Here is a 17,379-nt window from a genome sequence, read left to right as displayed (position 1 = left end):
TTGAGATACTTTGTAAAAAAATAATCTGACAGAAAATACAAGTTGATGCAAATTTGGAAGAAAGGGGTGTAGCTAGGAGGAAAAAAGAGGGAGAAAAACAATGTTATTTAAGAAAAGCTACAAATAAGCAACAAGAACCACCCAGTTTGTATTCATGTGAGAACTGAAAGAGTCATCAGAACCAGATGATCAAACCTGATCTTGATCAAAAGGTCGTGACGCTACATTTTTACATTCATACCTTCACACTATGCTGCCTTCATTAGAATTTCTCTTCATCTCCCATTTCATCCCCATATTTTCCCCTCAGTTGCCCTGGTATCTGTTGATGTTACTGTGGTTTACACTGAATCAATGAAATCATTGGTGTTTAAAGACAACCAACCAACACCACCACAAGGCAAACAAACACTCCCTGGAAAGCAGTTATTTGCAATTTAAGTGAGTTTTACCAACAGCTGCGTTAGCACCAGTGCGGTGAGGTGATCCACCTTGGGAATCAAGGACTGGCACTTGAAAACCAGAGGACAGAGCATTAAGGTGGCCCACGACACTGATACAATACCACACTACAACCCAACTGCCATTCAGCCATCATTCTCTCTGGATGTCCCTTCTGTTATGCAGAAACAGCCAGAATACTATATGAAGAATATACAGAGTAATTTCCAGGAGTATGTACGGAAATCACCCCTGTGCAAGAAGCAGATGCTTAGAAGATCATTGCAGAAACCAGAATACAATCAATAATCAGTAGATACTGAAAATGCTGTGAACAGCAGGTAGGATTAATGTATCTTTTGAAAATCCATTTATAAGGATAAATGAAAAAATAGTGGATACTTATGCTATACCTTGAAGGGATCAGCATCTGTAGTTTTTTTGAGGATAGCAAAAATCTGACTCCAATAGTCACACACTAAGTGACAAAGTAATTCTCTGTATAAACTGGAATACTCAAGGAACGTGAACTAAAGTATTATAGAAACTGTTGCTGCATTTACAACTTCCCATCTCTCGCCCATACCAACACATGCTATACAAAAGTTAAAACCAAAAACCAACAAAGTTCTTGCTTGTCCTTTTAGGATTTTCATACAGCTCTAAAAGTCACAGTCCTAAAATGTGTTAAGAGAACACCTTGTACTCCACACGGGTTGTGGATTTCACTGTGCCAGCTGGCAAAGCTTAGAGACAGACCCTGAGAATAAAATAAGTACTTGCTACTCCACTGCATTCAAGACTTCTGTTCTCAAAAAGGAGACTGTTTTCTTTCTTGGCGAGTTTTTCACCAAAGCAAGATGATGCAAAGACACTCCTATCCCCATTCATGAAAGAAGGAAGCCATCAGAAGGAAAAAACTCTTGTGGGCTTCCTGGAACCAAAGGTCCCTGAGTCATGACTACAAGCCCATGCAGCAGTTCATGTAGTTACTTCTAGCTTCAAAGAAAAGAACCACAGCTTACTACAGTAGCTGGAATGTCATACAAAGAACCTGAAGCAACAAGTGTAATTAAGATACGGTTGCTATTTGAAGAAAATTATTTACCTTGGGTATGTCAATATTTTTATTTTACGCATATTATCTCATACTAGCAAACTGATAGCCAGTGACCTTAAGCTGGGTATCAGCAGTATTTGCTGACATGTATAGGTGCTCAAGACATCTTCCTGTCTCCAAAGAGAGCACCTGAGATTCCAGGTCTTCCACTCTCTTAACAGACCAGGGATATACACTGGAAGAAGCCAAACTCAAGCATAGACATAAATAATATATGCCAAGGAATCCATAACAGTTGAGGTAATCAACAGTTTCTTTCTTAACTTTCTCTTCTAAGGGCTTGTCCACCTACAAGTTTCCAGTAATTTTCAGGTGCGTATTTTTTGGTGGAGAGTTTAAGAAGTCAATTTCAAGTCTTATAAGCATCTTGACAAAATCTGCATGGCCTTTGCATGGTCCCACAATAAATTAATGCTGTGTAAACATATAAATAGAACACTACATTTCTGCCCTATAGATGCTTACAGGAAAAAAAAAATCTTCACAACAGTTAGTAAAGCTGCTTCTCTCTTGTAAGATGACAAGTATTTGTGGCAAATATCTGTCAAAATTTACAGGAAAAATTACCATTTATCCAAATAAAAAAAACCCCAAAAAAGTCAAGAGTCACAAAGAAAATTAATAAGTGCTTCATGAATATCCCTAAATGTTCCTCAAATACAGTGAGAGAACACAGCCTTGTCATTCCTGTCAGGCACCAGAAGATAGCAGAAAAGTTCACTTAAGCATATGCTAAAAATGAAAGCTGATGCTTTTCAATGAGTCTTTATCTTATAGAATGGGTTTTTTCTACCCACCATAATATTTGCTACCATTTAAAGATAAGATACACTGAAAGAAAGAAAGAAAAAAAAGATTAAGTTAAATCAGAGGAAGATGCCCACATAACAGGAAATTAAGGCCAACCTCTTTTTAAAGCAGAAGATAAGCACTTACCACAATTCTTACAACAAAAGTACAAGATAGTACAAGACAAATCAGAATTATTGAAGAGGATGGGCGGAAGCAGACGGTCTCTTGAAATACTTTTTGAGAGACAAATGAAAGAAAATGAGCAGCTCTAACTACAGCTAGACTACTGAAACATCAGATTCCTGTGATCCAGCAGAAGACTAGATTTAGGAAGTACTGTGAAGAAATCTGTTGCATTTCATTAGATGCATATTCCTGGTAGGATCCTACTATGAATAAGGATGTTTAAAACATTTAAACACACGTTTTTGCTTGAGAAGGAAATAATTCAATGCCCATACTGAAAGACAGTTGCACTGTGGAAGCAGGACCTGTACATGACTGACATATTATGCTTGGGAGTCACAAGCAGTATAGACAAGACAATATAAAAGTTCTTGAGATCTAAATGGCAATGGACTTTTTTTCTATTCTTTTCTTTGGGCATATGGGGCTCTCCACCAAGGCAGCTACTTGATGGTTACCCTTTCTTATTTTTCTCTCTACTGGAGAATTCCAGTTTGCTCAAGGTCCCTCAAATGTATGTTTCAGCATATACTTAAAGCTGACAAGAAGCAGAACAATGAACGGCAGCAGCCCCAAGGCAGGACACCTTGCCTCACCCTTTCACAGCCAGAAAAGATACCTAGATGTTTCATTTTCCAATAAGCTCAGGTAAAACACAATGGTCATAAGCTGTCTGGAAAGAAATGTCTAGTGCACATTCAAAGGTCAGTGAGAGGCTCTCAGCTCTAAGAAGTCTACAGAGATAACACGATATCATTAAACTTATTACTCATACTATTTACATTTATTACTTTAAATTATTAATAGCCAAAACAACCAATAATTAATCTCAAGTTACTAATTCTTCATTTTATATTTCCATATTATTCATATCACCTTCTGTATTGAAACTATCCTTATGAGCTCTGCTATTTATATTTGGCACTGGAGTTTTCAGTGGAAACAGAGAGAATCACAGAATACCCCGAGTTAGAAGGGACTGAAAAGGATCATAGAGAGGACAACTTCTGACTCCACTCACGACAACTTAGAAGTTAAACCATACATCAAAGAGCATGGTCCAGATGCTTCTTGCAACACTGACAGGCTCAGGGCTGAGACCACCCTCCTGGAGAACTTGGCTCAGTGCTTGACCACGCAGGTAACAATCTTTATAAATAGTTATAGGTTTTATTCAGCTCCTTAGCAACAAAGCATGATGTGGATTGTGAACCAGACTGTGCTATGCTGGAACCTCACAAGAATCAATCACAAGAAAACATACAGCCTAGTAAACTGAGACACTCAGTTGAGTTTCTACAAGGTGAGCTAAAGTGTGAACTTTATGCATCAGGAAGTTCACAGGACTTAAGAAGAACACATTCTATTTGTGGAATATTCTTCTTCATGAACCCTTAAATGTGATACCACAACTTTAATAACTATGGAGCCACTGAGCACAGCACTGCCACTCTGGATGAGCTGTCTTTTTCTATAATGAACAGTCTTCCCAAAAATTACTGTGTGCGTGTAGGAGAATGTTACATATTCAGACAGTTACATACTGGTGGGAAGATGAAAAAACATCTCTGGTATCTCAATTTTCCTACAGGCCTGTGTATGCTGTTATGGGGGTCTAGCTGCAGATTCCATCAGACAGGTTTCTCTCACCTGACATTTTAATGTCTACAGTGTGAATGGCTATCTCTGAAATACTCTCATGGCTCTGTCACAGTACATGGAAAGAAACAGGCATTTTAGAGGGTGTTATGTCTGTCCAAAAGTGCATATTATTTTAGAATGAGATTAATCACCTTGTGCTGCACAAGTTGATTGTTGACTAGATTACTGCTTACTACAAAGGGACCTAGCTGGCATCACTGACTTGGTTATCTCCATTTAGTCAGAGCAATCTCACCTCCTAATACTCTACTCCACAGAAAGCAGGCTCCAGAGGGATCTTAGGCATTGAGCTTCCCCTACACTATGAAGGGGTCCCTTTAACGAAGATCACTGCCTTTTTTTCTCTAGAAGTCTTATGAGAGACTTCCTGCATCTGCTGAGAAGATACAATCTCGATATGATTACCATTTACTACTGCCGCAAATGGCAGTTATTGAAAGCTGCTGCTGATTGTTAGTTGCTGTAACTAATGAGACACAAACAAAGTCAAGTGCCAGGTCCTGCACTTGGGTCACAACAACCCCAGGCAATGCTACAGGCTTGGGGAGGAGTGGCTGGAAAGCTGCCCAGCAGAAAGGGACCTGGGGGTTCTAATTGACAAGCAGCTTAATATGAGCCAGCAGTATGCCCAGGTGGCCAAGAAGGCCAACGGCATGCTGGCCTGGATTAGGAATAGTGTGGCAAGCAGGACCAGGGAGGTGATCATCCCTCTCTATCTGGCATTGGTGAAGCCACACGTTGAAAACTGTGTCTGGTTTTGGGCACCTCAATACAGGAAGGACATTGAGGTGCTGGAGTGTGTCCAAAGAAGGGCAATGAAGCAGGTAAATGGCCTTGAGAACAAGTCTTATGAGTGGCTGAGGGAACTGGGGCTGTTTAGTTCGAAGAAAAGGAGGCAGCGGGGAGACCTCATCACACTCTACAGCTACCTGAAAGGACATTGTAAAGCGGTAGGCACTGGTCTCTTCTCACAAGTAACTGGTGACAGGACAAGAGGGAATGGCCTCAAGCTGTGCCAAGGGAGGTTTAGACTAGATATTAGGAAGAACTTTTTCACTGAAAGGGTTGTCAGGCATTGGAACATGCTGCCCAGGGAGGTGGTTGAGTCACTAGTCCTGGATGTCTTTAAAAGTTGTCTAGATGTGGTGCTTAGGGAGATGGTCTGGACTCGGTAGAGTTGGGTTAATGGCTGGACTCGATTTTAAAGGTCTTTTCCAACCTAAGTGATTCTATGATACAGTAACAGTACTTGTCAGATACTCTGCTCTTGCCTGATGTGAAAGCTACTCTTGAAGGAAGATTCACTCCATTTCCTAAGGACAGCTACAGGGAATTTTTAATGCAGAGAGGCTGCTGACCTCTCTTCCCTGTCACTGCTCAATGTGAGAATAGATTTCACCTGGTTGCTCTTCCCTCTTCCTTCAGCACTACTCCTCCCCTTACTCTGCGCATCACTAAGAACACTGCAGCACTTAGCAGTATGACAGTATTACCAAGTTAATGAAAGAATCTCACAGATGTTCAGTGACAGAAAAAGTGGAAATGGGCACAAACTGAAACACATGGAATTTTATTTGAGTGTAAGAAAACAATTTTTACTGCAAGAGTGGTTAAACACTGGAACAGGTTGCCCAGAGCAGTTGTGGAGTCTCCTCCCTTGGAGGTATTCAAAACCCAACTGAAAAAAGTCCTGGGCCACTTGGTCTCACTGACCCTGTTTCAGCAAAAGGGTCGGACTAGACAATCTCAAAAAGTCTCTTCTAACCTCAGCAATTCTGTGGTTCTGTGCCTGCTACTAGAAAGAATACAAACCAGTGTACACACACTGAGTTTTTAAGAACCAAGTTCTCAAACTAGACCAACTACTCCTACTTCAGTTACAAAGACACTGAAGTCTAGCTCTAAATCTGTTTGCAGAGGCTATTGGAATATTAGACTGGTATAAATCTGAAACATCTAACAGATCACAGTAAAAAAAAAATGAGACAGGCATAAAGATGTTATAGTTATAAAAGTTACCTAGTTGGATATTAAAAATCTGACACAGATAAGAAGTCTGAACTTACCAGAGACTTAGGCAACATTATGTTCTTCCTCCTTAGCTTCCTGTAGCCACAAAACGCTGTCACAATTAGACACAGGATCAAAATACCAACACACAGAATGATGATGTGTTGTGTGTCTGTGAAGTTAGAGCAAAATACATTAGGAAGTTTGGAAAAACAAACCACGTAGAATAACTTCAGAAACTGTAATAACTCAGAATGCTTGGCTGCAATGTGTGAATTTGTTAATATACCACCTTTTTTCACTCAAGAAAATGGCATTTATAAAGCATTGTATCAAGTAAATAAAAATTAGAATGACAGAAGATTTTCAATTTATACGATATTTTTATAGAGGTAAAAGAATTTTATAACCAATTTTTTGCTCCTTACAGATGATAGATGGGGATGAACAGATTTGTGTTTTCCATGTGACAGCATATTAACTGATACAATCACTACACACAGTCTATGTACAATGAAATTAAAATGTAAAATCTTCCAAAACATAGACTTGTTAACTATTACGAGTAAGATTTCACTAGTAGGACTCTCCTTAATGTCATCCCTCTCAATCCTACCACTGCTCTTGTGCATCAAGGAAAGCACACAACTGCTTCTATCAATTCTATCTTTTTTCTCTAGTGAAGTTTTAGCCCAGAACTAAGAAACATTAAAAAGTTTGTAAGACGTTATCAGAGATACAAAGTTGGGTCACCAGCTGTCTGTGTTCTATTTAATTAAAGATGTCAATACCTCAGTTTTATGACCACAAGTTTATAGTTGCTTCAAACTCAAGGAAAGCCTATGTATATTTTCCTCAGTGTAGCAAAAGCTACTTGTTAGAAGAAAAGACAATGCTTCTGAAAATCATATAACTTGGTGACTGTTCAATTTGTCATTTGGTATTACACCAATTATTAGGTGAAATGAAAACAAGTTTTGTAATACCAATGATGCAGGAAAAGAACCTCCCAAAAAAGGCAGGGTTACTTGAAAATCTTATGTGATCTTTAAAAGTCTTTAGAAGTGGGAAAGTGCATTTGGAAAGGAATGACCATGTTTTTCCTTTTTTCATATTCTCCCATATGGATCCAAGTCATTCCATGGCTATATCAGAGCTTGAATACTTAACTAAAACAAATCTCTGGCCAGACTCAGTATGTTCTTACTAAAGTTTTAGAATTCTCTTACTGATTTTGTGCTTGAGAGGAACATAAATGCAGCTTTTTTCTGATGGGGTTCCAACAATCAGATAATCATAGAAGCTTCCCTTTGCTGAAACACAGTATGTGGAACCTTCAGCAGCAATTGGGATGTTGAGGCTACATTTATCCATTGTACAGTCATCTTCAGGAACCCATTCTTTACTCTGAAAAAAAATCAGTCATATCATTTGAGTCAACACAACAATATAAATGTTACAGTATCTTTTCAACACTTCCAAAAATGTAAACCACTATTAGATATAGCTCCTACACCATCTATACGCCTTGCAAAAGCTGTGTGAACTTTGGCAATCAGCTGATGAGCTACCTTAAAATGTTATATGCTGCATTCAGCTCAAATTTGTGCTGTCTGTAGTCTATATTCACATTTCGAATTTGCTTACAAAACTTCTACATGATACATATAAAAAGGTATAAACTATCTACTATAATTTTCTTCAAGTTGACACTCCGTGACTGCTAAATCAAGTGATATCAATATCTTGAAAGGTAATAATCTTAAATGAAAGGTCTATCTAGACAAGTAAAAGGGGCACAAGTAAAGCTACCAATGCTTCAGCACATATAAAGAAACAGTAGCATGGGATCAAGTAACTCTATCTTGTGTACAGCTAATGCAATAATCACTTTTTTATTATAAGATGTGCCTTTCAAAAACTAAAATCCTGACCTTCCAGACACATATTTTAGGGCTTCAGCAGTCCTATGTGAAATTTGACTGTTTTCTTGATATCTGTTGGCTCTGCATGTCACAGGAGTAAATCCCTTGTTTACACGTTTAGGGCAAATACTTTTAATATGAAGTTTTCGTTCTGGAACTTACCTCATTTTTACCATCCCAAGAAGTGACTGAGTACATGTGACCTGAATAAATGCTTCTGAGCCAAGGAAGATCCAGAGATGGAAATGGAGGATGGTAAATATCAACCATGATTTTATCACCATGCCTTGAGAGATTCAGTTTTGGTGGTCCTATTTTTCCTGCAACAAATTGCACCTTTGCTTTGTTCAAGCTTTTAACACAGAATATGCTGTTTATAGTTAGCTTTCAAAAATTCAGATATTTGAGAAGAATTACATGCTTATTTCAATGTTGTGAATATCACACAGCTGAGACACTCAGAAGTAACAGAGGCATTTGGATACATTTATGAATCTGCTTCTAAAATGGAAACGGAATTTCACTGTTAAGCAACTCAACTCTGCTACACACATAAGGCCATCAAAATTCAGCTCACTAAAACCAGAAAAAGCTAAGAAAGAAATTCAATATATATGTGAATGAGAACAGAACACAAAATACTGCTGACTAGATCCCACCATAAGTCACACTTAGCTAAAAATACACTGTACCGAAACACGCCATCTGAAAATCTAAGCACATCTCATCTTGAGCAACAGTACTTAAGAAAGCTGATTTCCCATGGCAATGGCCTAGGGGAAATTTTGGTGTCTAATGATCCGAACAAACATGTGAGTTTCTTGTTCCATGGAAATTGTCTGTCTCCTCCCACACAAGGCTACTAATTTTCTGCAAACTGTCAAACCCAACATTATTACCATGACTTCTGTCCCCTGGTCAAATACTAGAAACAAGGGACTGATTCCAAGTTATTGGAGTACTAAGTGGGGAAGGAATCATAGTAGAAAACAAAGAGGGACTCCACTCCTTCAGCTTCAGCAACGCAAAAATCTGGCTCTGTGTAAAGCACGGTCCAAGTCAGAGAGAACTTCACAGGCAACGCCCTGCCTGAAAGCTATACCTTGAGAAAGCAGCAAACATGAGAGGAAGTCTCAGTCCTTCCTTACTTTCTTGTGCCTGCCTTGCACTGCCCATGCAATGCTGGGGCCTCCCAGGACAGGCTTTGGACAGGTTGATCTGGAGTCTAGACACACAATTTACTCAAACCAGGACAACAATACTGATGAGAAAAACTAGTTTCTGCCAAAGCAGCTCAAAGCATTTACATGAATAATGAGTAACTGTTAAGTTATGCAGCTACAGTGGGCCCCCATAGTTTCTAGATAGTATCTAGACACCCAAAGCTGTCAGTACATGGGATTATACTCCTTACAGAGACAGAACTAGAGAAGCTCCTTCTGAACAACAATGATGCTTTCTTTTGTTCTGGACTCCTGACTTTACCAATTTCCCAAATGAGATGCAATAAAACAGTAAAATGAATAATTACTTTTTAAATTTTGGGAAAAAAATACAAGGTTTAGCTTATGATGGAACTTACCATGCCTTTGCAAAATAAACTCATTTGACTCAACATACTCAGACTGTTGTGACCCAATGACAGCTTTAACGTGCAGCCAGTGAGAGTCAAAAGGATCTTGTATTTCCCTTGAGAGATCGCAAAAATTATATGTAATGTTCACACAAGTCGAGACGATCTTATAGGAACCTGCACTGTAAAACAGATCAAGTTAAAGTTAATACAATTGCAATTGCACAACATTGTACAGTACACTGCCTGTGACAAAGCATCTGGGAGGGTGACTGAGCACTGGCACAGGTTGCCTAGGGAGGTTGTTAAGTCTCCATCCTTGGAGATATTCAAAAGCCATCTTGACATGGTACTGGACAGCTGGCTCTAGGTGACCCTGCTTGGGGGGGTTTGGAACAGATGACCTTCAGAGGTCCCTGCCAACCTCAACCATCCTGTCATTTGACAAATTTTGCCTTACTTTACACTTAGGCCACCTTCACTCTGCTTGACTTCAACACATAGAATCAGAACTATTTACCACAGACTGATAGCTGTTATATACTTCTACTCAATATCAGGTACAGGAAATGACAAAAGAGTAAGAACTTACATGTAGGGTTTGATTTCCACAATAAAACGAGGGGTTTCAGACATAGGTGGGTACTGCCAATGCAAGACAGTTTTGAAATTTTCAGATGTTACTGCAACATTCTGTGGTGGAGGCACTAGAAGAAATAAAACAGTCATACTTTTACAAACAGACCCAGTCAAACATTAGAACAGTCAAATATATTCCTAAATTATTTGGAAAAGGCAACATGCTACAAATTATTGGAAAAATTAGACATAAAAATTGCAACTACTTCCCTACAAATGGACTAGTTTGTCACCAGTACAAACACTTGAGCCCTGAAAGATAATTCCTTACTCTTCTCTCCAACAGAGACAGCTTTTTTCCTGTCTGCAACCCAGAATCTCAGATGACCCGTGCCATAGAAAGCAAGTCCCATCAGACAGGCCATACCAGGTTCATAAGCTGTGACAATCAAACCCCTCTTTTGGTGTTAAATAGATACACCAGCAAGACAGAGTTCTGAATTTACTGACATTAGAGAAGATCAGCCCTATTATAATAGGAATCTATTATAATAATAAACTATTAACACCTGTAAGGAGTTTGAACACTGAAGCTGTAATGTAGTTCCATGTACAGGAAAGAATTTGAAGTATATTTAGTAAATGTCTAAGGTAGTAAACCAATACAAAATAAAAAGCTGCACTAGGAGTTTCCTCTTACAACAAGCTTCTGTTCCCAGCTGTAATGTAGTTCCATGTACAGGAAAGAATTTGAAGTATATTTAGTAAATGTCTAAGGTAGTAAAACAATACAAAATAAAAAGCTACACTAGGAGTTTCCTCTTACAACAAGCTTCTGTTCCCAGCACCAATGGTGACTGGGATATCAGGGTAGCAACTGCAGTGGAAATAGAAAGGCATGATCCTCTAACTACTGAAGGCATGGCATTCAGAAGGAGGAAAAAACGAAGGTCACTCAACTGATTTGAATTGTTATTTCTTAGCTTCTCAATGTCTAGTTTGGCTTCCTTAATATTTTCTTAAAATATCTTTTGAGAAATGTTGACAGTTACCTCACATTCGACCTGCTCTAGACTGCTGGTTATTCAAAAAACAAGTGCTCCAACTTCACCCTGTGACATACTGAGGGAAAGTAAACAATTTTCACATCTTGAGAACAAGACCACAAAGATAACACTCTACAGAAAGTAATACACAGAGGCTGAGATGTGCTACTAACCACGAAGATTTGATACCAGTAACATACATCACTCTGCAAATGGTGCTGTGGTTTAGTTATGTTTTAATATGTATAAAAGTGGTATTTCAGTTATTGGAAAAACTAACACAATCATCAAATTCTCAACCACAAGAAAAAAAGGTGACAAGTTGACAGGAGAGGTGCCAAAGCACACAAATGTTACTTTAAACATTTAGTTTTAACGCACTCTGTAGTACGACAACATTTTACTTTTGTGTACTATTATACAAATAAAACTACACTTAACAAAGAGTGGAAAATGAAATCCCAGAATATTTTTGAACTGCCAGTAGAAGATACATGGCTTTTACTTATGCAATTACTTATCACTTTGCTTTCTCCTCCCATCTCCACATTTTTGTTTCATTTTGCACAGAATTGCTACCTTGGATTTCAAGGGAGTAAACTTTAAACTACTCAAGAGAGCTACTCAGCAGTGTCCCCTGGGAATCTGCTTTTGAGGGCTTAGGGGTTCATGAGTCCTGGTCAGGTTTAAAGAACCATCTTTCAGAAGCATAGGAGCAGGCAATCTCATGGTGTTGAAATCAAGCATGCAGGGCAGAAGACCAGCTTAGCTGAACAGGGAACTCCTCTTGGAACTCAGGCAGAAAAATAAATTTGTATGGTCTCTGGAGTGAAGGTCAGGCTTTGCAGGAAGATCACAGAGCCATGGTTCACACACGCAGGGAGAAGACACAAAAGGCCAAAGCTGAACTAGAGTTGAAACTGGACAGTGTTGTAACAGACACAAAAAGCTTTTTAAAGTATTTTAACAGCAAGAGGACATCTAAGGAAAACAATGGACTGATACTGGTTGAAGACGGTCACTCGACTAATAGGGATGAATTTAGAACAGGGGCATTTAATGGGGTCTTTGCTTCAGTCTTTTTAATACACTTTTATAATACATGGTCCTTAACAGACCTTGGGCTGCCTGGTCCTTTAAGTCAGAGGACCCAAGTACTGGAACAGTGACTTCCCATTTGTGGACACTGGAATTTTAAGGGAATAGTCGTGTCAGTGGAATTTCCTGAGTCCACAGGGCCAGATGGGATTCACCCCAGAGCACTGAAGGAGCTCACAGATATTACAGCAGGACCCCCCTTGGTCACCTTAGGAGTCTGGAAAGGTCCCTGCTGACTAGAAGCTAGTCAGTGTTATTCCAGTTTACAAGAAGGGCATGAGGGAAGACTCAGAAAACTACAGGCCTGCTAGTCTAACCTCAGTACCTGGAAAAATTATGGAGATCATACTGGGTACTACTGAAAGACATTTAAAGAACAATACAACCAGCATGCAGGAGTCAACACGGGTTCAGAAAGGGAAAGTACTGTGTAACTAATATCTGACCTAGTGGATGAAGGGAAGGTGGTGGATGTAGTTTTTCTGGACTTCGGTGAGGCTTTTGACACTGTCCCTCACAACATCCTTCTGGATGAGGAGGTGCCTGGTGCACCAGATGAAGAACTTGTTGAAAAGCCGGGCTTAAAGGGTTGTAGTGAATGGAGCTACACCTGCCTGGCAACAAGTCACCAGCGGTGCTTCTCAGGGCTCGACTCTAGGGGCTGTTCAATATTTTTACCAATGATCTGGATGCAGGAGTTGAATACACCAGTAGCAAGTTTGCTAATGACACTGAACTGTGAAATGTTGTTGAATCTCTGGAGGGACAAGAAACCTTGCAGAGGGATCTAGATAAGTTGGAGCATTGGCCAATTGTCAGTCGTGTAAGATTTAACAAGAACAAATGCAGGATTCTGTGCATGGGATGGAGTAACACTGGACATAAGTATAAATGGGAAAGGAGCAGCATGGAAATATAAGTCTAGGAAGTACTTGTGAATGCTGAGCATCCAACTAGAACTAAAAATAATCTAACAAGTCATTTCTTCATAGCTTCATGGAAGACAACTTAATTCTCTGCTCTTCTACTCAGAGATTATTTTTAATGTGCTCCAGCTCTGAGACAACAAAGGAACTGGCAGAAAACAAGTGCTCCTCACAAAAAGACAACCTTCTTCATAAACTATACCACCATATAAGCCACTTACTTACCAGCCACCAGGAATGTCAACACCACCATGTCAAGATCCCTAATGGCACTACAAGTTGGCCTTAATCACTTGCAGAAACGACTTTTACACGTCATCAGCTCATCCTTTTCATTCTCATTTTTAGCAACTTTGCTTTCAGTGACTAAGTTAGCAAAGCACTATCTCCCTTTCTGGTCTTTCACTCCATATCCTCAAGACAGACATAAAGGACACCTTTCAGCATGAGCTCAGAAGCTGAAAGTCCTAACTCACAAACAAAACACGGTAAAGAAGTAGGTTTATAGCACACCTCTTTAATCTCTCCATGTTTCACAGGGCAAGAATTATCTCAGCCTCTTTTTCTAAGGGATGACACCTTATTACTCCTTCTGTCACTTCCATCATTCTCTATATGCACCAGCCATACTGTCTCTCTGGTGGTCTAATGGACATGTAGAGAAGTCAAAAGTAAATTATTCTCAGCTTGTGTTTATTTTTGAGGTTCACTGGTTCTACTTTAAAACCAAAGAAAGTCCAAAAGCTCACCCCTTTCCCTAATTCTAATCTGTAAAGAAGGGTTGATTTTTAAAAACGTTACACACTGTTCTATGTTGTTCAGCAAGGACAATTGGAGGAAGGTGCTAGTACCACAATGGTAATCTTATCTTGAAACTAAAATAATGCCATTCCAGTTCAAACAGTGAGAAACTAACTGTGGGCAAGAGAGATGAAAATAGAGGAGCAAATTATGTTGTGATGCATGACACAGGGCAGTCAACAAATTCTCATTTGCTTCCACCTCAAATGCAGTGATTTCCATCTGCAGTTAGCCCTGTTCACCTCGCTTTGTAAGACAGCAATACAGTCTGACAGAAAGGCAACAGAAACATCAGCAGGATCAGGTTTTTTTCCACTGAAATTGAATTGTGTATGTGCGTTGTGGAACAACATAAGAGGAACTTCAAATAGCAGTTCTACGTCCAGATAATAAAGAGAAAAAAGACAAAGGTAGATTAGTCAGACTTAAAAAAAAAAAGTGAGATTACTAAAAGAAACTAAGCACACAGGGATTTTGAGGATGAAGCAAAAGAGGGATAAAAGCATGCACAAGTATGATCACAGCTGACCTAGAAGTTGCACATTTAATAAGAGAACACACATGGGAATGCAACCACAGTTTATCTCAGCAAATTCCCACCTGCATCAGTTCATAACCAACATACATTGTCTGGAGAGATGTGAATATTTGCTGGTTACATACAAACAGTCCAGACTAACTATTGCTGCCATATTGATGGCACAGACCTCAGCAAGTGTGACTACTGTGGTGCGTGTGTGAGTATATATATAAAAAAACCAAATAACTTCTTAATGTGTGATTATCTTAACTAATTCTATTTAAGTTTTGGATACATTTACACCTTTAGGAAACTGAAGTTATAAAGGAAACTTGCGTAGCAGACAGGAAGGAAATACACATGGGAGGAAATTAAAAACCAAATGCCACCGAAAGACTTCTGGTTTACTGCAAATATCTGCTGCTTGGTTTCAGGCTGCTAAGAAAGAAGGAGGTGGGTTTTTGGTTTTTGTTTTGTTTTGTTTTCAAAGTAATGGGAACAAGTGTACTTAGCTGCATCTTCTAAGACTAAGGAAGGTAATGTCAATGACTAATCCAGTAGTTGCACAGAATATATGATATGGTTCTGCTTCAAAAACAGCAATCAAACCACAAAATGCTTGCTTGTATCTACAAGTCTATGTTGTCTTGTTTTGTACGCTCACCTCCACAAGTCAAAAACACCACACTGCGCATCTTTCACAAATCTCAGCAGGGTCAGACACAAGCAAACCGAGAAAGGTTTCTAGACTAGTTTTAAACTGGACTATCTTGTTCAGCATATAAATGTTCCTGGACAGTAGCACCTATGGAAAGTACTTGTGAAATACAAGTTTGAAGCAGCCATATAGTCAATAAAATCTGTTTTTAAAGCAGATATAGAAGGTCTTTTTTTTTTTTTTTTTTATATGCAGATGTCCCACCTGTTCCTTGAGCCTCATCAATGAATCACCCAACAACCAAAATTAAATCAACAAACTGGAGAAGGGGACATTTCAGAGATGTAAAAATGAGACAGATTTTAAACCGGTGTTTACATCTTCTGCAACACTGAAGTTCCTCCTCTCATTCTTGCAGAGGCCATGAGGCATTACTGCACACACAGAGCCACCACTGCTAAGGAAGTGGAACTTAACTGAAAGGGCAATAACGTACATAACAGAATAGGGCATAAGGATTCCACAGTGCAGACTCTGTAAAGACAAAAGCTACCTGAAGAACCACAGAGATCATTCAAGTTGCATGTATCTTAGGAACTGACATACAGATTGAAAGCACAAATCAAAAGCTTATAAAGACAAACTATGAAAAAACAAGTAAAAAAAATATCTTTTGAAAGTCTACTTCTTTTCTGGATTTCTGTGAAAAACAAACCAACCCTTATAACCCTCCAGTGATACATCACAGGAAAACAGTTTTAAGCCATTTCAACAGGCCAAGAGGGACAACAGTTTGAACTGTGCTCTGGATTTATTCCAAGTGGTTAACTCATAATTTAGCCTGTTAAAAGACAGCCAATCCTAGACCCAATGCTAACAAATCAGTCCTTTCTACACTTCCTTAACTTTCACCACCATTGAAGGAGAAGACAAGGGAAACAAGACCAGATAAATCTGCACTACCCAAGAACGCTTCTGCAGGACTCTGCAGTAATACACAACGAAAAGAAAGAGGCAAAAAAGCAGCCTCTATACTCTGGAAAATGGACTCAGAGAATTGCAAGTCTGCGCTAAGGATGAAAAATAACACATAAAAAGAATTTAATCTGTTTCTGAAAGCTATATTTCATTCTAGAATTCTCTTCAATTAAACCTCATATCAATCTGTTCTGAATTGTTGCTGTGTTAAAGCAAAGTACAGCCATGTGGGGGCTAGAAGAGAGCTCTGAGCACTGTCCAGAACTGCAGGGCAGAATTTCAACAGGAAGAGGTTGGGGCTCAGCAAGAGCACCAAGCACGTGCCCTGTGAAGATGTGGGAGATGACTGTCAGAGAGCAGGCTCTGTCCACTGCCACCTTCCCCGCCAGGGCAGCACACCTGGGTTAGCATCCATCTCCACTGTGCACTTCTGGCAGGCCAGGAGCTAAACAGCCCAGCTTCTGCTCTCATCAGACTGCTGGAGGGGAAACTCCCTGTAGGCAGCTTTGGCAGGAGCTCAACAGACCAGCAAAGACCAAGCAGCCAGGGGCTGAAGAATTTTGTTCCTGCTACCTGTCTGGACTTCCTCTAAGTGGCAGCAGCCACACAGCATACATGGGAAGGTTTGCATGTTCTGTCTTACCCACTTTCATTCACCCCTCCAGAAGAAACAAACTTCTCTTGTGTTGCTGCTTCTATACCTATTTTCTTAACAAAGTTATCAAAACCAAGCTTGAATTAGTGCATATAACAGCAATTCTATGCAGAAGACTCTATTAGAAGCTCTTAAAAACAAAAAGGAGATTACATTCCATTTACAAATGAAGGGATTACAAAGACTAGGGGGAAAATTTAAAGTTATTAAGAAATGTGAAATGAACTTAAATAATTTCACAGGAATTGGGAATAGATACTGTACACGATATTTAGTGCATTTTTACAGCTTCTATTTACTACAGGTTTTTATTTCCTCAGGGGTGAGAGGTTTCACACTGTCCCACAGAGCTTTTAAAATCACTGTTTATGATAAAAATGTCTGCGAGGTGCTGTAGAGACAGACCTAG

At 39.3% G+C, this 17,379-nt stretch overlaps 1 protein-coding gene across 2 annotated transcripts in view; it reads right to left on the bottom strand.

The window, feature by feature from the left end:
* The window catches only part of IFNGR1 (interferon gamma receptor 1), a 28,277-nt gene that overhangs the window by 8,280 nt on the left and 2,618 nt on the right, over nucleotides 1–17,379 (bottom strand). Inside the window, exons 1-6 of one of the 2 annotated variants that reach the window (XM_051614640.1) lie at nucleotides 11,341–11,430; nucleotides 10,302–10,416; nucleotides 9,719–9,891; nucleotides 8,299–8,456; nucleotides 7,441–7,618; nucleotides 6,268–6,383 (exon numbers count right to left, since the gene is read on the bottom strand). In XM_051614640.1, coding sequence (XP_051470600.1) covers nucleotides 6,268–6,383; nucleotides 7,441–7,618; nucleotides 8,299–8,456; nucleotides 9,719–9,891; nucleotides 10,302–10,345 — 669 coding nt within the window. In that variant the 5' untranslated portion in view covers nucleotides 10,346–10,416; nucleotides 11,341–11,430. Of the gene's footprint in view, nucleotides 1–6,267; nucleotides 6,384–7,440; nucleotides 7,619–8,298; nucleotides 8,457–9,718; nucleotides 9,892–10,301; nucleotides 10,417–11,340; nucleotides 11,431–17,379 lie in introns of those variants that run through there. The other variant, XM_051614639.1, reaches the window with a different exon arrangement.

Source organism: Apus apus, chromosome 3, assembly GCF_020740795.1.
Source record: "Apus apus isolate bApuApu2 chromosome 3, bApuApu2.pri.cur, whole genome shotgun sequence".
NCBI classification, from domain to species: Eukaryota; Metazoa; Chordata; class Aves; order Apodiformes; family Apodidae; genus Apus; species Apus apus.
Note: the sequence above shows the minus strand (reverse complement) of the source record. Positions and strands in the feature narration are given on the sequence as shown.